The sequence below is a fragment of the Triturus cristatus genome, chromosome 3_1 (genome assembly GCF_964204655.1).
Source record: "Triturus cristatus chromosome 3_1, aTriCri1.1, whole genome shotgun sequence".
In the NCBI taxonomy this organism is placed as follows: Eukaryota; Metazoa; Chordata; class Amphibia; order Caudata; family Salamandridae; genus Triturus; species Triturus cristatus.
Genome location: NC_140583.1, coordinates 42,992,750 through 43,015,463, shown reverse-complemented (window position 1 = coordinate 43,015,463; position 22,714 = coordinate 42,992,750). Strand labels below are relative to the sequence as shown.

The 22,714-nt window shown below is 47.5% G+C and overlaps 1 protein-coding gene across 3 annotated transcripts in view; it reads right to left on the bottom strand.

The window, feature by feature from the left end:
• The window catches only part of LOC146859658 (astacin-like metalloendopeptidase), a 450,020-nt gene extending 432,143 nt beyond the window's left edge, over window positions 1-17,877 (bottom strand). The window contains exon 1 of one of the 3 annotated variants that reach the window (XM_085646718.1): window positions 17,750-17,877. In XM_085646718.1, the coding sequence (XP_085502844.1) occupies window positions 17,750-17,821 (72 nt within the window). In that variant the 5' untranslated portion in view covers window positions 17,822-17,877. The remainder of the gene's footprint in view (window positions 1-17,749) is intronic. The other 2 variants (XM_085646720.1, XM_085646719.1) reach the window with 2 other exon arrangements.
• Window positions 17,878-22,714: the final 4,837 nt, after the last annotated feature.

Sequence of the window (22,714 nt, the reverse complement as noted above, 5' to 3'; positions counted from 1 at the left end):
AAGACAGAGAAGATCAAGCTTGTCTCCTGCATACTCTCTGGCTCTGCTTTGGCTCTCTGCTCCACATGAGTGACAGGCCACAGCCAACAAAGGACCCGCCCTGTCATGCCTACTCTCTTGCATGTTTGTAAATAACTCCCAGCACTCTGCCAAAGAAAGGAGAGGGTTTCCCTTACGTTAAGCAGGAAACTTGCTTTTATTCTTCCACTAAAAGTAAAGTTGACAGTGCACTCCTGGGGGAACATCAGAGCTCTCCTAGCCTGTAACTCGAAGGCGGGTTCAATGGCAGGGATCTCACTGTGATATTCGTCTATTTTAATGCCAGTATTGAGGTATGACCTACACTTACTTTGCCCCCTTTGTGTCTAGAACAATGTTTTACATGGGGTCAGCCAGCTTTATCTTATTATTTGTATGGCTTATAAATTAGATTTATTAAATCGTGCACCAATGTACATCTTCCAAAACAAATAGATGCAAATCCATGCTGCTTCTGTCAATGCAGGGACAGGTAGAGGACAATATATCAACAAGAAGAGATTTCTCGGAGGAATTAACAATCAGAGAAGTCACAATCCACTGTGATCACAACCAATTACTTCTCACTATCAGTTTTAAAGGGACCCCCAAGAGACCATTGCACAGGATCTGTTTTAATGGAACAGATGATAAGACCAATTATAAAATAGTAAAAATCATCTTAACCCAAATAATTATTAAAATGATATTTCACAAGTATTGCTCAAACCTTGCATAAAGAGAGACATCACAAAAACTCTTTTCTTGTAAAATAATTTGTTGTTCCCAAAATTTAACAACAACAGGGGGGCGTTGGTGCGTTTTGAATGATAAACAGTGGGGATCCACCTTCTTCAGGACAACAACAATATTTTTATATCTCTAGTCAGGTATGAAATATTCACCTGCGTAAAGAACAAAGCATATCTCACAAAATCATAATATATATATTTTTTTAAAAGAGGAATATTATGTCTCATAATTGTATCATAGACATAAGCAAAAATAATCAATTCATATTAATCGTACAGGTCTTTCCAGTAAGTTATGATAAGAATTTCCTTATTAACACATCAAAATCGACCTATAATGTGTAAATTATTTATAACCTGAAAATCTTTTTTTCATGAAACCTTTATAAACCAGATTGAGAATTTTCCAAAGGGCCCAAAGTAAAGACTGAGATCAAAACATACATCCATTCCCAAACATACTTTCACATTCATATGGAAAAATATTAAGGACAGTTTTTTCACTCACCAACTATTTCTTAATGTTGTTTGGGTGAGGTACACTACTGACCATAAGACTGCCATGTCATTGTGAACATGAAGCTAGGGGTAAAAACATGGATCAGTAAATGAGACAGCCATATAACATATAGAGGGGCGCCGCGTCATTACGGGATGACCATCTCAAATCTGGCTGTAACGAACCCTATCATGGTTGGTATCAAACATGTAAGAATCATACCCCCATCAACGGTGTGGGAGGTATGATTCCATGCAGTGTAAAGCTCCTCCGGGAAGACCTCAGTGCTCCCGGTACCAGTCTTCCAGACCTGGACATCACAGCATAGCTGCTGCCAATCAGAGACACAATTCTGCTCTCCTGCTGCTGAGCCAAGCTCGAGCAGGGGAAGGCAGAACAATAGGTTTCCTGTCACAGGGAGCTGTGACCACCTCCCAGACAGGGTTTAGTGTATTGGGGCCGGTGGGAGCGCTTACCAGTGCCACTCAGTCTGCCTGAAGGGCACGTTTCATAACCTCCTTGCATAGTCCAGTTCAAACCAGCTCAGGGAGCCGTTGGCTCCAGCTCTGGGGTGAAAATGGACAAAGGACATGGGAGTATCCTCCCCGCTGTCTGACCCCTCTCTTGGGAGGGAACCATGAATCGTCTGATACTTAGGGGCTTACCTAAAGTTGGGTCCCTAGATTCGTATTGGGAAAAGATTAATTTTGAACCATCACTTCAACTTTGACCGTCTGGGCACCGTGGACTTCGCTGGGCTTCGCTCCGGGCATCAAGGCTGCAACCGGGAAGACTCCTGCTGCTCCTGATCTTGTCACCCTGCTTGTCTGCTGCAACATCCGTGCCTGCGCTCCATACAGGAACCTTCCAAGGCCTGTGGGCATAAAAGACACCTGAAGGAATCTCCCTTGAAGTGAAGAAGCCACTTGCCTGCATCTGCAGGCACCGCAATTAAGCTGCCCAGTCTGCTGATCCTGAGCTCCCATGGACTCTGAAAGGCTCAGCAACACAGGTACACAGGTGGTGGTTCTTCACAGCCCTCGAGGTTTGCCCTGTCCTCTCACCAAATTTGAGGCCAGTATTCCTCGTCAGAGCCGCAGGAACTGAACCCCTGTGCACCGCGTCAACTTGCCGCTGTAAAGGCTCGTTGACTTCCTTCCATCAAGAGCTTCGGGCTCCAAGTAGCCGAAACCTCAAGCATCTCCTGTGGCCAAGATCTTCGTCTTCACTGGATCACTTGTACCGTAGGCCTGAATCTTTGCTGAGCTGCTCGAGGTCCTCTTTGGACTCCAGTGCCACCGGCCTGTCGGCCCTGTTGAGGCCCCCCTTTGATTTCTGTGAGCTCCCCTGATTGCTTGGGCCTGTCCTGACTCCCCTGCTTGTGGTGAGTCACCTTGGAATGGCTGGCCCCAACACTGCACCTTCTTTGCTTTCCACGTTGTTTTCAGTTGCCAATGCTTGTTGGTGCTCCCGACGGACACCGACCCCTCAACTCCCGTCATCCGGCATGGGACAGCTCGTGAACGTCTCCTGGTCTTCCACAGCATCGTCTGGTCCTCACATCTGCAGCTCCAAAGTCACCATCAACTATCCTGCTGCACCCCACATCAGTGGGCACTCGACTTTGTTGCCCCCTGGTCACTCCTCAGTGGCCTAGACTCTGTCCCGTCTGCTTGCAGGTACTCTTCACCTCAAATCCACCTTAGGATTTCACCGGACACTTTCACCTTTTCCAGCAGCTGCATCTTCCTGAAGTCTTCCATTGAATTCGAATACGGTTTCCGACGTCACTTCTTACCTATGCACCCAGCTTTCCTGGTGTAGGTATCTCGGTTCCTAGGGTATCCACGGGCAGGGTGTCTCTCCAACCTCTTGTTTTCCACAGGGATTCTTCAGGGTCCACTGGGAAGGGTCCTTCTTCTTAAAAATTGCAACCGCCACTTACCTGTTGATTTGTTCAGAGAACGCGGTCGTGTTCCCACACTGCACACGACCTCCGTGGGGCTCCTAGACACACACCTTGGGCAGTTCCTTGGGTCCCCGGTACTTCTACGTCCTCTGGGTATTGTCTTGACTCGAGTTGTGGTTCGCAACCACTATTTTAGTATATGGTTTGGTCCCCCCCGGTGACCACTGTGTATTCTATGCTACTTACCTGTTTCTGTTGAAAAGTATTATGTGCATTGTGTTTATCTACAGCTAGAAGATATCTGTATGTGTTAGTGAGTGTCTTATAATAAATATATATTTTTATAAATACACTGTGTGGTTCTTCTTCTCTTGGGGCCAGATGTACTAACATTTTTTGCAGGCGCAAATGGGTTTAAGACCCGTTTGCGACTGCAAAAAATGTAAGGCCCATGTACTAATCCTATTTTGTGAGTCGCAAATCAATTTGTGACTCTCAAAATAGGATTAGCAACTCGCTATTAGGAAGGGGTGTTCCAAGGGCGTCCCTTCCTAATATCGACTCCTGCAGCTATGTATGACTGTTTTGCGGTCACAAAACAGTCACAGTTTACCACCCTTCCAGAAGGGTGCTAAACCACTCACAAATGGGAAGGGGTTCCCAGGGTAACCCTTCCCCTTTGTGAGTGGCTCTGAAAATATTTTTTACGGGCAGTCAGTGGTCCCAGGGTCCACTGCCTGCCCTTCAAAAATGAAACTGAAAAGTTTCATTTTTCTTTTTTAAATGCATCCAATTTTCCTTTAAGGAAAACGGGCTGCATTTAATTCTTTTTTAAAACTACTTTATTTAAAAGCAGACCCAGACATGGTGGTCTGCTGACCCCAGCAGGCCAACATCCCTGGCAGTGGCAGCCATTCCCAATGGGGTTGTACATTGCAACAGCCTCATTAATATGCAGGAGGCATGCAATTTGCGACCCCCTTGGGAATCGCAAACAGTGTCTCAAACACTGTTGTGCATCCCAAATTGCGACTCTCAAATGCGATGCAATTTGAGACTCGTAAATTGGTGGGTTGTACATCTGGCTCTTAATCTATACCAATAAGATTATGTTCTGATAAAACAAGCTGCTTTACACTCCTTCTGGACAAAGCCTGAAGGCTGCTCTCCACAGCTGCCACTTAGAGAGCTTTCTGAGGTTGTCTAGGACAACTAAAATCATCATAAGGGTTGTCTGGATTGGTGCAGGGTGCCCACTTACATAAGTGTCCATCATAAACCAAGCCAGCCTCTTACAACGGGTTTATCCCAGGTAGATCAACGACTGATCATATCTGGAGTGTTATTTCACTGCTTGATATTACTAATTCAACAGGGGACCCTATGACTCTTATTCTGCTGGATGCAGAGAAAGCCCTTGATCAGGTCTCCTGGCAGTATCTCTGGATTATGATGTCAAGAATTGGGCCCAGCAATGGCTTTATTCAGGTGGTCAACATTTTATATGTTGAACCCACAGCCAGGGTTGCGGTGAATGGCATATTATCTGAAACATTCTTAATATCATGAGGAACTAGGCAAGGCTGCCCTTGTTCCCCTCTGTTAGTCGTTATTTTTATTGACCTTTTTATTCATAGATTGGAGTGTAATGATCAAATTCCAGAAATTTTGCTCTCGTAACACCAGACCCAATCTTGGCTATTAACCCCTTTTGTGCCCATGACGAGCTGGACTCGTCATGGGCCGCGGTTGCGCTGTGCCCATGACGAGTCCAGCTCGTCATGAACCCCGCCCGCTAATGCAACGGCCGGCACAGGGCGGGGAAAGGGCGTGGCACACAAGGGGTTAAGGTAATTGAAGAGGAATCAGGACGCTTTGGGTGTATCTCCGGCTATGCTCTGAATAAAGATAAGACCCAGATTATTATTAATGAAAGAATTCAGATGACAGATAGCTGGGTAGTAGAGAAAGCAACATATCTTGGTGCTCTTTCTGCTCGATTAGACAATGTGGTTAGGAATAATTTGGAACGCCTTTGTGTAAAACTAAGCAAGATCTTGTTAAGATAAATAATTTACAGCTATCCATAGGTGGCAGATGTAATGTGATCAAGATGCTTTTTTCCCTAAAATGTTATATCTTTTTCGGGCTATTTCTCAAGAGTTTTCATCACAATGGTTTCACATAATGAAAAATGTATTCTCCCGATTTATTTGGTCGTATGCCAGACCTAGACGAGCCCTCAGGTTCCTTTCCTTACCTAGGGAGTGAGGGGGTGGGCTCTACCAAATTTGAAATTATATTATTGGGTTACCACACTGATTTATAGTCGAGAGTTGTTATGTGAGAATGATGACAGTGCAGGAACGATGGAGGTACCAACGCCATTCAAGTCTATAATGGGAAAGGAGACTTGGGAATGTCTTTTGCGACAACTGAATGGCAGCTATTATTTAAAAAGTATGTTTTAAGACTCTTTATAGTGTACTTAGGGTCTGGAGTGCAACACGTAGAGTTTAAGGAATCCACAGACTATCTTTTTATATGCCCCTGTCTAATAATGTTATCCTTCCGGAGTTTTTTAGAGATTCTCCTATGAAAAAGTGGATCTGTGGGGAGGTTGACCAGGTGGGTTGTTTTTTTTCCCCTCCCCGGGCTTTGTTCTTTTGATGAGATGAAAAATTAATTTTATTTTGACTGAAAGGACTTCTTTAAGTTCCTTTAAGTAAGAGATTTTTACTTAAGGAATGGGGGAGGGTGGGCCGGCTTCAAGAAAATAGAAGTCATATAAAGAATTTTGAAAGAAAGAGAAATCTCAATCGGTGGAATCTGTGACTGTTTCAACTCCGTTGTGTCTGATGTTATGGATAAATATTCTCAAAAATGGCAAATGAGGGTGAGGATATCTGATAATCATTTATCTATGCGTTCGACTTGGCACAATCCATCTATATTAGGCCTGGGCAAAAATTTCCGTTCCGCTCGCGGAAGTTGCGGAGTTTTGGCAATTCCGCGTTCCACAGAGAACGCGGAGATGTCAAAACTTCCATGATCCGCTGCGAAAGTGGTAGTATTCTCTTGTTCGCACTTTAAAAATGCATTCTCGCGCGCGCGGTAGCGACTTACCGGATCCCTGCGTTCGCCGACAAGTTTTCCTATCCATTCGTGTGTGCCACGAGATTTTGGATTGTTGATAGCCGGTCACGCTATCCTGCGAGAGTTTGCGATCGCGAACACGTCAATCGACCCGGAACAGGAAATAAGCATCGCGAGCAAGATGGCCGCGCTCATTAGCGACTGCATGGGCAAGTTAGAGATATATTTCCCCGCGAGCACGCAAAAACACATCGCGAATGGGCGGGAAAAGCAATCTCCGCGTCTTCGCGAATGTTCCGCGTTCTCGCGGAGATTTAGAGCAGTTTCGCGATAATTTGCGTAGGGCAACTACGCAAATTCCGCCCACCCCTAATCTATATGTCATCACGATTACTGACACAGTTTTATAAGACCTGATTTCTTCTATATCATACTCCTGATAAGATAACTAAATGGGGGGTGGGAAAAGGAACATTTTTCCCACGATGCGTCTTATATAAAGCAGCTATTTTACATATCTTTGCGGCTTGTGAGGAGCTAAACATTTTTTATAAAGATATATCTAGATTTCTGTCAGAGGTATTAAAACAGAGGTAATTCTATCCCCAGATGTAATTTTATTAGGAATACCTGAGACGAACCAGGTGGGAAATGGGGATGAATTGGTTTTTATTGCACTGGCAATTTTAAGGCTGTGTATTGCTTCAGTCTGGTTGGACCCTAGACCGCCCGATTACAACAGTGGTTGGCCAGGCTGTTAGCGGTCTACAACCTGGAAAAAGCCATATATATGCGGAAAGGGAGGCGAACAGGACAAAAAGGTTTGAGAATATGGGCTTCTATGGCCGAGTGGGTACGAGATCAAAGTTATAGTTATGGATTTGTCACAGATATGTAGATCAATTATTCGAGATATTCATTTATATTTTTATGAAATTCTGTGTGTTTTTACTTTTTTATGTATTTATGAAATGTCACCAGCCGTGGGAAGTGGAGGGGAAGGTGAGAATGTTTATGGAATAAATTAATAAAGATTATTCATAATGAAAAAAATACAAAATCCCAAACCAATTTATGAAATTAGAGTTAATTTGAATAAATAAAATAATGCCACAACAAAAAAGTCAATAAATAGAGCCATAGATATTTATTAATAAAGCTTTAAGTAAAATAGCGTCAAGTAGCACAAAGCACCAACTGTGATTATCTGGTTGCGCCTCACCAGGGCAAACTCACAAGTTAAGTCCTACCGCAATGGAGTGTGGGTCAGATCTAAGGACTAGGTTATTCCCCTGAGAAATGTAACTTAGGTCCTTGATGTGAGGTTCTGATCAGGGCCTGTGCAGTGCTGCAATGCAAAATCCTGCACTGTATTGTGGAGTATTGGTTCCAATCAGTAGTTGCAAGGGCTGCGATGTGAGGTCCTATGTCGAGTAGTGTTACACAGCATTCGTAATGATCAGGAGCTGCGAGGGCTGTGATCTGAGGTGCTGCGTTGAGTTGCATCGCACTGCGTCAGTTCCTATAAAGCCATCAATCATGAGCAGTGAGGTGCTGTGATGGGAAGTCCTAGGTCGGGTTGCATAGTTCTGCATCGGATTTGATGGAATCCACAGTTAGGCAGGGAAGTGTACACTCTGATGCCAGCCCAGGGCCCCGGACCTGGAGACACCTCTTGGGGATCAGGACTCTCTCCAGGCAAAGCCCAGCAGAAGGGCTAAGGCAAGTCCATTTGCAGGTCCAGTTGCAACAGGTCAGCTGAGCAGTTGCACTGAGGCCTCTGGAGCTTGTTATGTCCCGGTAGCTCACACAGGAGATTAGCCAGCTGACACATGGAGTAACTCTGGGTCAGCCTAGGTTGAAGGTCACAAGGTCCAGTCTCCTTCTCAGACAGCAGGCATTCCTCAAGCAGCAGTGCAATCCTTCTTCCAGGAGTGTTCTGAAGAGTGGTTCTGGGGATCCAATGTTTATACCTGGTGCCAGACATTGTGTGTGGGGGACAACCTGTCCTACCCCCCATATCTGGTTCTGGGAAGTTCTTCCCATCCCCTGTCAAGATTTCACACTGTCTGGGTGACCAAAGGCTGGTGTCAAGTTTCTCTGTGTGTCCTGGAGGCGAACACTGCGCTAATACAGGTCATCCACACAGGATGGCCCATGCAGCCCACATCTAGTCCCCTTTATGTCACTGTCTGGGAGGAATACACAACCCCGCAACAGCCGAATAATTTACAGTCATGTGACCCAGGATACTGGCAGAAGGCACAAATGGTTAGGACAAGAAAATGCCAACTTTTTAAAAGGGGCGTTTTTAGAATTGTGACTAGATATTCAACTTTACCATTAATGAGGATTTTAAATTACAATTCATTTGTATCTTGATATGCTCCAAATCTAAAGTTAACACTAATTAGATGTAATAAGTTAACCCAGTGTTAGTAAATGGGAAAGACAGGGCTTACAACAGTGAAAAGCAACATTAGGAGTTTTTCACTGCCAGGATAAGTAAAACGTACACCCATATGTCCAGCTTTTTAAAAACCATGCACTCTGCCCTATAACCTTTTAGGGCCTACTTAAGGGTGACTTATAAATATTAAAAAGTAATGTTCAGGCATGGCAAAATGTTTATTTCACCAGATCAAATTGGGAGTTAACAATTGCAGTACAGGCTGCAATGGCAGGGCTTTGACATGTTTTAAAGTGCTACTTTAGAGGGTGCCACAATGAGTAATGCAAGCTGTAGGAAGGTGGAATCTGACTATATGGTTGCCCCCACCTTTTGCCTGGTGTTTTGCTGGTTTATGACTTAGTTGGACTGGGATCCTGCTATTCAGGGCCCCAGTCTATCTGCGTGCTGTGTAAAATGGTTTCCATGTACATTAGGTACATCTCTAATTGGATTCTGGGGTGCCTTATAAGTCCCTAGTATATGGTAAACTATATACCCAGGGCATAGGTACCTCAGAGGCCTACCAGGGGCTGAAGCCTGTATTATGCCACCCCTGGGAAGCACTCCAAAATGACACCACAGGTCTGCCACTGCAGCCTGGGTAAGGTGGTGCATGCACCCCTCACTGTGGTATAGGCTACCTATATCACTACCATTGCACAAACATATAAAACCTATAAGGCACTCCTATGGTAGGCCTTAACAATCCTGAAGGCAGAGTGCTTTGTTTTTATATGAGAGGGTGCCCCTGCATGAGCAGAGCCCATCTGCAGCGTTCGGAGTACCTCCTCTGATGCTGTTTGTGGTGCAGCCTGACCATATACTCTTAAGTGCATTACTTTGGACTGGCTGCACGGAAACATGTCGTGTTTGGTGTCAAACGCTTTGGAATACTACCCCCTCCACCCCCCCTGCCAGTTCTGGTGGTGGGGGTAGCATTCCACCCTTCTAGAGGGAGAGACATGTTCACACTGGTCTACCCGGTAAAGACTTTCTACAGCCCTGGCATCACAAAATGGATGCCACTGCCACAGACACGGGTCTGGCCTCCTGCTGCTGACCGAAACTCCAGCAGGGGAGGCCTGGACAATAGGTTTACTGTTCCAGGGAGGTGTAAACACCTCCCCAGACAGGCAGATGTGTATTGGGGCTGGGCGGGAGCACTCTCTGGTGCTTTGAAGTCCTGCACTGGGGGCACACTTGGTGTCCCTGTGCATAGTCCAGTTCAAACCGGTTGCAGGGGCTACCTGCCCCTGCTCTGGCGTGAAACTGGACAAAGGTAATGGGTGTAACCCCTCTTTCCAAACCCTCCCATAGGTGGGTCCCTAGAGTATGTCCAACCCCCAAACTTTGTATAAGTATGGGAACCCAGTACTTGTGACTTTAGATTACCCTGGAAGGAACTCTGCAACATATATCCTGGACCTTCAACATTCTATTTCAACTAGAAGACTGAAGAAATCTCCCTTGGGGTCAAGGAGTGACTACCCTGCTTGGCAGGCACCAAAGAAGCAACTGTCCGGTCTGCAATTCTGAAGCTCCCGCCGGATGCCGAAGTCTCTGCATCCCCAGAGGTGGATTTTCAGACTTTCCGGAGGCTACCCTGAGTCCACAGCAAAGCTGAGACCTGTGGCTATCGTGGGTGACGTGGAACCGTGACCCCTGGACACCATGATCTTTTACTGATCCATCATCTTCCTGGTCTTCCTTGAAGTTGGGCTTTGGGCTCTGGGTAGCCCCAGCCTTAAGCACCTCCTGCACTGAAGATCTCTGGCCTTCACTCCACGAGTGACCCGTGGGCCAGTTTCCAGTGCAACCGCTTGAGGCTCCTTCGCGAGAGCTATCCCATTGGCTAGTGGGTCCCCACGAAGGTGACTCCTCTTCTGATTGGACTTTCCTGGTTGCTCCAGACGTGCCCCGACTTACCTTCACTGGGTGAGTCCCCGAGACCTTGCTGGTCTGCACCGACGTCCTTTCACTGATTCCAAGTGACTTGCCGTTGCCAATGCTTGTTGGGTCCAATCTGGTCACCGACACCACAGCACTCGACAGACTTCATGGGACAGCTCGAATCCAGCTCCTGGTCATCATCGGTGCCTCCTGGACCTCGTGGCTAAAGAGTCAAGACACCCATCAACTCACCTGCAGCACCCGACATCTGTGGGCATTGGTCTATCATGCCCTTGGTCACTGGTAAGTGACCCAGACTCTGTCCCCTCTGCTTTTAGGTTCCTTCCATCCTAGATGCGGACTTGGATCTCTCCGGACACTTCTCCTCTTCATGGCAGCAGCACTTCCTGAGCAGCTTCCATTGAAAACAGCGACGCGACCCAACACCATTTGACACCTATGCACCCGGCTTCCCTGGGTGAGGTAACTCGAGTATTCCGGTGCTCCCGTGGGTGTTGGCCCTAGACACCTCTAAGTCTAAAAGGGTTCGCTCGTGGTCATCCTCTAAGTGTCCTTAAACTCGAAATTTCCAACCGCGACTTTCTCTATAGAAGTTAACGGTGATTCACGGCTGTGTTCTCACACTGCACGCGTCCCCCGTGGGTCCCCTGTGTCACTACCTTGGGTGGTTCCTTGTGGTCCAAGCACTTCAACAGGCTCTAGGCCTTTTGTCTAGTTCAGTCGTGGTTCTTATACCACTTTATTGGTATATGGTTTGGTACGCCCCTAGGGCCCAAACGTGTATTTGTGCTTTTACTGTTGAATACTGACTTGTAACTTAAGTACTTCGAACTCCAGCCTCATAAAGAGACTAGAGGGTTGTGTTTTATCTTAAATACATATATTTTAAATATATACCTCGTGTGGTTGTCCTTTCATTTGGTCATTCAAGAGATTATAGACTGGTAAAACAAGCTGCTTTACATCCCTTCAAAACGTAGCCTGAAGGCTGCTCTCCATAGCTACCTCTAGGATAGCTTTCAATAAAGGTTGTCTTTAACCTATCACCATAAGGGTTTTTTTGGACTGATACAAGGTGCCCACTATAACTAGTGGACAGCATATATCAGGCCAACTTCTCACACAAGCACACTAGTGAAGGATAACAAAAGATGGCCGACCGATTAGGAGCTCCAGCCGGGAGCTCCCGGCCAGACATCGCCTTTTTGGCTTAAATCCCCAGATTTCTACCATCCTCCTGGGACCTTTTTACTCACCTGAGGTCTTGTTTGTCTGCGGTCCTTTTTGTTCTAATCTCCCGCTTGTGGGCTCGAGATTCGTGGATAAAAACGGGATTGATACTTTCTCCCGTGGAGACCGAGCAAGCATGGCCGATGCCCGGTGGAGCCGCCCAGACAGCTATAGGGGAGATTGGCTCTGGTTTCTCGCCGTGGCCGTCACCTACCCAGCCGGGCATCAGGCACAGCTCTCCTCGCATCTCCGCTGCTTGTCTTCTTCCTCCCCCGCCTTTCTTTGGAATCTCGGATGACCTGCGTTTGACGTAGCCTATCTCAGCGTTGCTGATGCCTCGCTGATTTCTCCGGATGGCTGTCGATGAGCTGGGCTGAGGTTCTCCCCTCCTGACCGTCCCCCTGCCTCCGGGTTTGACTGCCGCTGCTTTCCCTATTGCCAACTCCCCCAGCTTCGCCTCCCGTAATGACGACTGAGACACATAATGTCTTGTTTATTTCCAATATTTGGGGGTGTAGCGGCGGTGAGAATTACAGCACTGCGATACTTTGAGCTTTGTCATCTTCTGTCCGAGCCTGGGAGGTGCGCCCTCCGGGTCCACGCTGCTGCTTCCCTTTCACTGGATTGTTGCCCTGGCGCCCGAACAGTCTTCCCTTGACCTGTGGCAAACGGATCGGTCACTGCTGCCCCCGCTGCCCAGAACTTGTGCACACGGATGGCCCATTTGTGTTTAGGCAACCACCAGCCCTCCTCCCTCCTTTGATACTCTGGCTACCTCCCCCTCTAATCAGCTCTCTTGGTTTTTGGACTCAGCTCCCTTGGTTTTTGGACTTTGATTCATGTGTACCCCGCCATTTTGGGATTATCTTTTATTGGCACACGCGACCTGGATCCGCCATCTTAGTGACATTTGTCTGTTCCTCCTCTTCGTTGGCCTCCATCTGTGCGACCTTTGAACGTCTCTCTTTTCCGCTGGACTGCTCCTCGTTTTCGCCCAATTGAACTTTACCTATAAGCCCCCCCAAGTCTCTTACACTCCTCTCACCTACTATTGTCTCCAATCCCTATTATTGTTGCTGAAATTGCAGGTCCCAACACTGGTTTGTTTATCTCTTACTTTCCTGTCCTGATCTACTTTCCTTACCCTTTTTTACTCCTCCCCATTACCTTTGTTGCACCTTAGGATGTCCTGTCTCTATTCGCCATGCACTAATAATGTCAAACTATTGTGTAACATTATTTCATTATGTGTGTTTATTTGTCATTCTTTAGTAAGTCGTGTTTTTATTGTGTAACACTGTGTAACTTATTTTAATTCCTAGTAACTTGCAACTCGCAGACAGTGGCGGCTGGTGTTAAGGGGCGTAGGGGGCGTTGCCCTACCTACCAGCATCGTAGAAAACTAATGGGAGAGAATGAACACCAGTGGAGCAGTTTAAAGAAGTGCTCACTGCTTGGAGCTCCCCCGAAACTTGAAAGTTAAACAGAAACTATGTAAAACAAATATATATTTCTAATTACTTATACTTTGTCCCGGAGTCTTCCTGCGCAATATGCGCATGTGCAAAAGCTGGGCGAGAACTATTCCTCGCCCTCGAGGCACAAGTGAGGAGCGAGGAGGCAGGTGACATCAGCCTTGTGGGAGGGGCTGAAAAAAGCGGCAGTAAATGGGTTTCAAATGGGGCGATAATGAATTGGCCCAGGGCGCGGTCAGTGGAGCGCCATTCAGAGTAATGGGAAGGGGCAGGGCTGGCTCACAGTGCACTGAGTGCAGGGGGTGGTAACAATTACAGCACTGCTTTCGCCTCCGTAAATGAGGCTTTCTCATTGGGTAAGGCTGAGGTGACTGGGAGTGGCTATCCATTTAGTTTCAGTTTGGCAGGCAGCTCCTAATTCCGTGAGGCCGGGGTGTGTTTGTTGCTGGAAAAAGGCATCTGCAGCCGTGGTTTCAAACGACACGACACGTGCGGGTAAGCCTTTTCCCTTTTTTTGAACCCCAGGACTCGGCAGACCTGCTGTTAAATGTCGGATCCTGAGCCCTCTGCTTGATGCGTACCCAAGCACACACTCGACATTGTAGGGTACTTAAACGTTCCACTTCCAGCGCATGGTTTGGCTTCCTTTCGTCCCCCCTGCCGACAAGACAGAATAGTTTTCCCACCCACTCATATCTGTGTGATATAACTAGGGAACAGGTTAATTTGTAAAGATGTATTTCATTAGCCAACGGTTTGATTAGAGGATTAACAACCGCTGCAAAGGGCTATATCTGTTGTTAACGGTTACGGCCCTCTCCAGTTGTAGGCCTGAGCGGCAGCCAGGGCCTATAATGAGGAAGATAACCGCTACCAGTCTAGCGTGAGACATAAGGGCTGTAATGCTATTACAAGATTATGAACCGTGCGCCCTTTCCTTACATTATCGGGATTGTAATGTGGGGGTTGAGGCGCGGGCGGGGTCGCCTCTAAGCTCGTCCACCGTTATGTAACTTACCAGCAATTTGTTCACATTTTAGGTTTCTGAAAAATCGTCTATTTTCATTTTCACCATTGCCTTTCTATCTGTATCTGCTTTAATTATCAGTCCTTGGTCATTGAGACGGCTTCAGAACACATTTAAAGGTCTTTCCTCAAATAATTACTGTCAGTTTTGATTGCCATTTAACCTTTCTGACTCCATTCCTGAGCTCATGCAGTTGAATTTAGATGATGACATTACTTAAAATCCTGTACTACTAATGTGCTGTATTGCCATCTGCAAAGCTATCGCTGTATAGAGGCATGCTGTCATCTCTTCAGTTAATTTGTTTTTTTTACAGAGTTTTATATAGCGCAAACTCGACCCGAATCAGGTATCAGAGCGCTTTACATAGCACCAGTTGCATTACATGAGGACACATTCATTTGTGTTAGGCACAGGGAGATTAAGTGATTTGCCCAGAGTCGCAGGGTCATTGCCGAGACTCGAACCCTGTTCCCCAGATTCAAGGTCGACCGCCGTAGGAGTTAGGCAAACTCCTCTCCCCAATACATTGCTTTGACCAGAAACTGACATGTAGAATTGTAATAAAGACACTTTGTCTCTTTAGCGCCTCACCTCTTTTTTATCCTCTTTAATTTCCCCTCTAATAAATAGAAGCTTTGCCTAAGCAGTGTAATCCCCAAATTGGGAGTGAACCTGCCATTATTGATGAGCTGAAACCAGGCCTGTAGAACACAAGGCTCATGCTTGTCATCCGTAAGGGTGTAGTATGTTACTGGTGGTCGTGCCGTTTGGAGCACACTGTCGCAAATATATTACTAGAGGATAGTGCAGTAGCGCACTGTCATTCATAAATAGCACATTTCCACTGATATAGGCATTACATTTTCTCAATCATGCAATTCTATGGATAAATATTATAAACCAATAATTTCACCACTCTTTTTAAAAATGTATATTATAAAGAACTCTCCCGTATGATAGTCAGGCTCGCTCACTTCATGACGTAACACTCATCCCTGACTTTTAAGCCCTACCACTTTCAAATGTCTCCAGCCGCCACTGCTCGCAGATCCTCTTGTAAAGGCTCTGATACCTTCGGGACTAGCCAGCGCTATATAAAGCTCATGAAATAAAATACATAAATAAATACTAGTAGCATTTAATTTCCAGGGCCTGGGTACATGCGGTATTACATACTAAGGACTTATAAGTAAATGCCTTGTGCCAGTTAGGCGTAGGCCAATGTTGTCATGTCGTAGGAGGAGGCACCGGCACTTCAGCACTGGTTCGCAGTGGTAAAGTGCATAGAGTCCTAAAGCCAACAAAAACGAATCACTCAGCAAAGCAGGAGCGGGGAATAACACATGTTTGAGTTAATAGCGGGCCAAGGATGTCAGGTTTAACATAAACCTATCCTCTTCCAGTATTTACCCAAAATCCCAAACTTTAATCCTAACTCAAATCCCCCCAAAGACCAACTTTAACCCTGACAAGGTGCAGACAACGAGTATCCCTGGATACATTTGTGGTGATGAGAAAGGGGGCACCATTCAGACAACGCATGCCCTTGATTTCTCTTCAGCCTTTTACTTGGGGCACGGAGGGCACCTCTATGTACAGTTCCAGGAGAGGGCAATAGACTAGAGCAGCGCGTGTTCTTCCCCCTCGGGCTGGTGGGCAGTGTGACATCCTGGCACCGGTGAGCAGCGGAAGAGGCGGCTACTTGCAGTGTTACAACTAGGGGTGGGCGGAATTTGCGGAATTAACCTTCGCAAATTATCGCGAGAATGTTTAAAATTATCGCAAACAAGCAGAAATATCGCGAAGATGCGGAAGTTTTTTTCCGGCATGTTCGCGCGATTTTCTGCATGGTTGCGGGTCGCCAACTTACCCATGTGGCTGCTTGCGGGCGCGGCCATCTTGTTTTGAGTTGTTCTCGCGGTGCATGATCGCGAGAAGAAAGACGTGATCGCGCGACGCATGACGTCACTGCGGGCGCGAACTGTCGCGAGACAGCGCAAATGGCTAAAAACAATACAACATCTCATGGAGAACGCGACCGGATCAAGAAAACTTGTCGGCGAACGCAGGGATTCAGGTAAGGCGATCGCGCGCGCGCGAGAATGTATCATTTTACAGCGCGAGCAAGAAACAAATTATCGCCAAGCTGCGGAAACCGGAATTTTTGACATTTTCGCGCTCTCCGCGGAACGCAAAAATGTCAAATTATCGCAATTTCCGCGAACGGAACGAAATTTTTGCCCAGGCCTAGTTACAACCTCTGCCAAGTGGGCCGTGTGAAAAGTTGGCCCTGCTGGACAGTGTCCGCGTGATAAACCGAGCCTGCTCTGCAAAGGGCTGGTGTCAGTAAGAAATGTAAATGCTGACAGAGGGGGTCGCTGTAGAAATCTTTCCCTGCCCTTGAGCACAACAACAAACACCGTCACGTCAGCTATGCCGTCATCAAACACTGCATGCCCAGCACACGCTGCCAATATAGTCAACAGCTGGCACCGCGCGCACACGGACTGGCAGCTAGGGCACAGGACACACACAGATTAATGCGGAGGAATTCAAGCTCCAATCCCTCAATAAATAACCCTCCACACAGGCAAAGCCGTCACTCGTCTTTGAGACGCCGACTGTACCTTAAAATGACGGGGGGGGGGGGGGCAGTGTGTGGGGTCAGCCGTCGGAGGGAGTGTGATTGAGTAGAGGCCTTGGACCTGCTTGGGTGGGCTTCAACAGCTGGCCCAGGTGGACAGTGTGAGAGGGGGAGGTGCTTACAGACAGTGCATGGAAGTGTCAGAAACTAGCTCTCTGGGCAGTGCAGGGTGCTTGTGCAGTGGCAGTGGCACGGACGGGCAGTGTGAAAACGCTGCCACTGAGTGAGAAGCTCCGGTGTCTAGTTTGAGGTGTGCAGTTGTGTGAGAAGCCTGCGCTGGCAGATAGTGTGACGAGCAGTCGCCGAGGGCAGTGAGATAACTGCCATCGAAAGAATCTGGCACTGCCGGCCAGTGGTGCAGTGTGTTGATAAGGCAGCGGTGAGCACTGCAACGAACAAGCAGTGTCAGGCCTGGCACTGGGAGGGCAGTATGAGTGCCAGGCGCTGGGAGGCAGTAAAGGGCTGACACCAGTACATGGTATGAAGGTAACCCTACCAGGACCCGGCCGCTCGTGTTAGGCGCGCGATCTGATGAGCGTGAGGGGCGGGCACACGTGCCTGTGCGTTGGTCTGGTGCAGGAGGGCAGTGGGGAGGGCTGGCACTTCGCTCGTGTAATGGTGTAAGGACGTCAGAATCCAGTGCGGTCTCAACAGGGCACTACACGCCTATCCGTTATATTTACCGAAGTGCCGAGAGGACGCTCAGCTGACACTATGCGCTATACAGACTCACCTGGAGAGGCCTGCTAAGAACCACATGGAGGAGCGGGAGCAGCAACAGCCATGCGGCCCGTCCTCGGCCCATCCTTGCCTTGTCACACTCCGGCCGGCCCTCCCCTGACTGACTGGGGGGGCCCGCACGCCGCCTTATATACTCAGGAGGGCAGAAGCGCTGGCCCACTGCCAGCAGGTCCAGCTATCGCTCTGCCTGGCCCGCCGCCCAAGGGGCCGGCTTCATCAAGGTTTAGGTTAGAGGAAAACACGGCATAAGCAGGGGTGCGGAGGGCGTCCGCGGCGTCTCTCCCAGCCCCAGACCTCGTCCGACCAGCTAGAGATAGGGATAGTTGTAGGGTTTGCCTAATGCGAGGAGGAGCGCATTAGACACAGTCGCGCTTATCACAGCTGGTGCGCGGAACGACTATCGGAGCCAGGGATGGCCGGGCACGGGAAGCCCCCCGGCGGCCCCACGTCTGCAGCCCCCGCCGCAAACCTGGGCCAGCATAGAGGGCACACACACCCCTCCCCAAAACAGAGCACCGGGGCTGGTGCGCGGTGCCATCAGACCCAGGGGGAGAGCCAGGCACGGGGAGCTCCCCGGCCGCCCCACGTCTGCAGCCCCCGCATAACTGGGCCAGCAGAGAGGGCCCGGACGGAGCGGCCCTCGGGGCACACACACCCCTCCCCAAAACAAAGCACCGGGCCCGTGAAAACAGCAGATACAGCGGCAGCCGCCGTGCCACATCGAATGGAACTACGGAGTAGTGTGCGCATCGTGACTGTTGTTACGATTTACCCTCATGCGTCCTTCTGTCACAACAGTGTGCAAATCGTGACTTTTGTTACGATTTACCCTCATGCGTCCTTCTGTCACAACAGTGTACCCTCATGTGTCCTTCTGTCACAACAGTGTGCGCATCGTGACTGTTGTTTCAAATTACCCTCATGCGTCCTTCTGTCACAACAGTGTGCGAATCGTGACTGTTGTTACGATTTACCCTCATGCGTCCTTCTGTCACAACAGTGTGCGAATCGTGACTGTTGTTACGATTTACCCTCATGCGTCCTTCTGTCACAACAGTGTGCGCATCGTGACTGGTGTTTCGATTTACCCTCATGCGTCCTTCTGTCACAACAGTGTGCGCATCGTGACTGGTGTTTTGATTTACCCTCATGCGTCCTTCTGTTACAACAGTGTGCGCATCGTGACTGGTGTTTCGATTTACCCTCATGCGTCCTTCTGTTACAACAGTGTGCGCATCGTGACTGGTGTTTTGATTTACCCTCATGCGTCCTTCTGTTACAACAGTGTGCGCATCGTGACTGGTGTTTCGATTTACCCTCATGCGTCCTTCTGTTACAACAGTGTGCGCATCGTGACTGGTGTTTCGATTTACCCTCATGCGTCCTTCTGTTACAACAGTGTGCGCATCGTGACTGTTGTTACAATTTACCCTCATGCGTCCTCCTGTTACAACAGTGTGCGCATCGTGACTGTTGTTACAATTTACCCTATTGTGTCCTTCTATTACCAAGGTAGTTCTAAGTAAGATTTAAGTCGTACAAAAAATGGTCTTGTCCTTGCAGTGCCATGGTGCCTAACAAAAGGTTTTGAAATGAAATGAAGAATGTATAAAGTGCTACACAGACCCGAGGGTATCTAGGCGCTGGACATAGAGGCAGGCAGTGAGGTCGATTAGTAAAGAAAGTTAGTAAAGACAGGTCTTTAAGCGCTTCCTTAACTGTAACAAGTAACATTTTTGAGAGAGGTAGGCAGGGAGTTCCAGAGTTTGGTGGTGGTATATGCAAAGCTTTAGCCTCCCCACTTTACTTTACGCATCTTGGGGACAATCAGGTTGCCACTGCCTGAGGATCTCAGTGATCTGGCCGGGATGTAGGGCTTGAAGAGTTGTGACAATTGCCCATGGCCTTTGCCATGTGTAGAACAGAATACATAGAGCTTTGAACTCCTTTGGTGCTAGGTAGCCAATGGAGCTCGGAAAGAGCTTTAGAGGCCGAGTCAAAGCGGGTAAGCCCAAGCAAGACTCTGCGAGACTCTGGCAGCGGCATTCTGCCTCACCTGAAGTTTATGTATACTGGTTTACTCGCGCTAGTGAGAAGGGCGTTGCAGTAGTCCAGCCTAGAGCCAACTAAGGCCATGACCACTGTTTTCCTTAGTTCAAATGGGATGAACGGGAATACCTTTTTTGGGATTTTAAGAATAAAGAAACATGCAGCTGTAGTCTGATTGATCTGGGATTCAAAGAAGAGCTTGGAGTCAAAGAGAACACCAAGGTTTTTTACCTTGCTGGCTGGTATTGGAGGAGAACCCATGTCACTTGGCCACCAGCTGTCTGACCAAATACTTGGCGTGATGCCAAACAGCATGACTTCTGTTTTTGACTTACTTAGTTTCAAACAGTTAGCCTGCATCCCGTTCCCTGTATGACCCATGCAGTCTTGAAACCGGGAAGCCGTATCTGTAGCCTGGCTGTTGATAGACACAATAATCTGTGTGTCGTCAGCGTAGGACACCAGCAAGAAACCGAAGCTTCTTATCAGTTTGGCCAGGGGGTGACGTGAAGGTTAAAAAGAGCGGGGCTCAGTGACGAGCCCTGAGGGACTCCACAACGAAGCGAGAAATCCAGGGAAATTAATACATCATGAGCCTCTGATTGCGACCTGTTAGACAGGAAAGATCTGAGTAGGAATAGTGCTTTATCCCTGATCCCTAGCGAGGCAAGGCGTTCCACCAACACGTCATGATTGACTGTGTCAAATGCCGCCGAGAGATCTAGAAGGATAAGGGCAGCACTACCCCCTCTGTCAAGGGTTTGCCTGAGTTCCTCCGTGGCTGTGATGAGCCCAATTCGGTACTATAGTGGGCCCGGGAGCTATACTGCCAGTGGTCCAGAGTGTCTCCTTCAGTAAGAAAGGAGGACAATTCCTCATTTTGGAATCTTTCGATGACCGTAGCAGGGAATGGTAGTCTAAAAATGGTCTATAATTAGAAGTGTCCTCTGGGTCAAGATTCGATTTCTTCAAGAGAGGCAAAATGGAAGCTTTTTTCCAATCGGTGGGAAAATACCCAGTGGTAATAATTTGGTTAAAAATAGGCCAGAGGACGGATGCAATGGTTTCAGGGACCATATGCAGGATTTTGGGTGGGCAAGGGTCAAGGGGGGAGCCGGACTTGATTGAAGAGACTAATTTGATGGTCCGGTCGAGTGAGAGAGATGGAAAGGCGGGAAGTGTGGTGGTCGAGGAGCCGTCTGCTTTGGTGTGAGGAGTGTGGCTGGCACATGGGTTATTTTGGGGCACAAAAGCATTGAAGACTTTTTTCACTTTTAGTTGAAAGGCATCAGCTAACTTATCACAGAATTGCTGGCTACTTTCTTGGACTTGAGTTTCCGAAAGCTTAGAGAGTTCTTTAACCATGGTAAAAAGTCTTTTAGCGCAGCCGTTAGCTGCTTCTCTTTTTTCTTTTATGAAGTCTGATTTGCCTTCAGAATGCGCTTTTTATAGGTTTGAATGGCCTCTCTGTAGTTTGATTTAGTTTTGACATCCTGTGCTAGCCTCCATTTTCTTTCAAATCGTCTAAAGATTAGTTTTTGTGCCTTCAAGGACTCATTGAACCATGGTTCAGTGGCAGATTGCTTGACTGAGTGCCGCAAGGTCTGGGGGGCCAACTGCTGTCTGGCAAGGTTGATCCAGGAATGATAGCTCCTCACTGCCTCATCCAGGTCCGTAGGGATGGGCTGACTGGAATGTTTAAGTATCTTACTTAGTTCTTCTCCCTCAACCTTGTGCCATGGACGAGAGCTAAGTGTTTTTTTTTTTATACCTTAGTAGGCATTTTAGATGGCAGAGTGATATCAAACATTATTGCCTTATGGTCCGACCAAATGAGTGGCAGAACTCTGTTACATGACAGATTGGGGTGACCGGAGCAGACCCCGTCCAGGCAATGCCCACCTGAGTGTGTAGTCTCATTGACCAGCTGAGTGAGTTCTGTACTGGCCATGTGATCTAAAAGGGCTATAGAGTTAAAAAAGTTGGCCGTAGTTATCGATGGGTGGTAAATAAGTATGCCGTTGTAGGTATTCTGGCTGTCAAGTTTGATTTTTAGATATTAAACAGTTCCGTTCTGTTTAAACAGAGTAAAAATAATTTTGTTTTGCTGTTAAAATGATCTCACATTTAATTTGCAAACTTTGACTTTATTTTTAGGTCTTGCCTACCAGCGCAGACTGTACCTACGCGCAAAAACCTACTGCTAGCTTAAGGTGGGTTTAGAGCCCGCCCATTCCTTATCATTGGTTGCCTTTTTTGTGTCAAGGAGGACTGAACCTAAACCTGAGTAAAAAGAGGGCAGTCATATAGCAAAGGGCAAGCATGCGCAAGGACGACCTGAGCCCTCTGGTATGGTTGCATGATGGAACTCCACTGGCATTTACTCCACACACCTTTACCACAAAGTCAGTACCCCTCGTGCAACGTTACCACACGTTACTTTAGCACGCAAGTCGTTATACAAAGACTTGCTTTGGGGGGCGCTGGACTTTGGAATAGTATACATTACTATTCCAGCTTCAGTCTACGCAACAGCAGGGAAGGTGCTGGACTTAAAAACCCAACACCAGTTCAACAATGCAGCCCCAACAGCAAGTCGTTGTAACATTTGTGTGCTAAAGTGATGCGTGCCAACATCACAGGTGGGGTACCAACCTCATTGTAAAGCTGGTTGTTGTAAAGACTGCAGGGTAAATGATGTTTCCCCTCTGGTATTTGCGTTAGAGAATAAACAATTCTCAGGTCCTGTTTATTGCACATTCTATCAACATGCATCAACACAATTCAACACCTTCTCTATTTACATATTAAAACTTATTTTGGTTACAGTTAACATGACATAACATGGATTGACAGCAAACAACACATTGGATCTCATAAACGAGATTTCTAATAAGTCTTGGGTGAC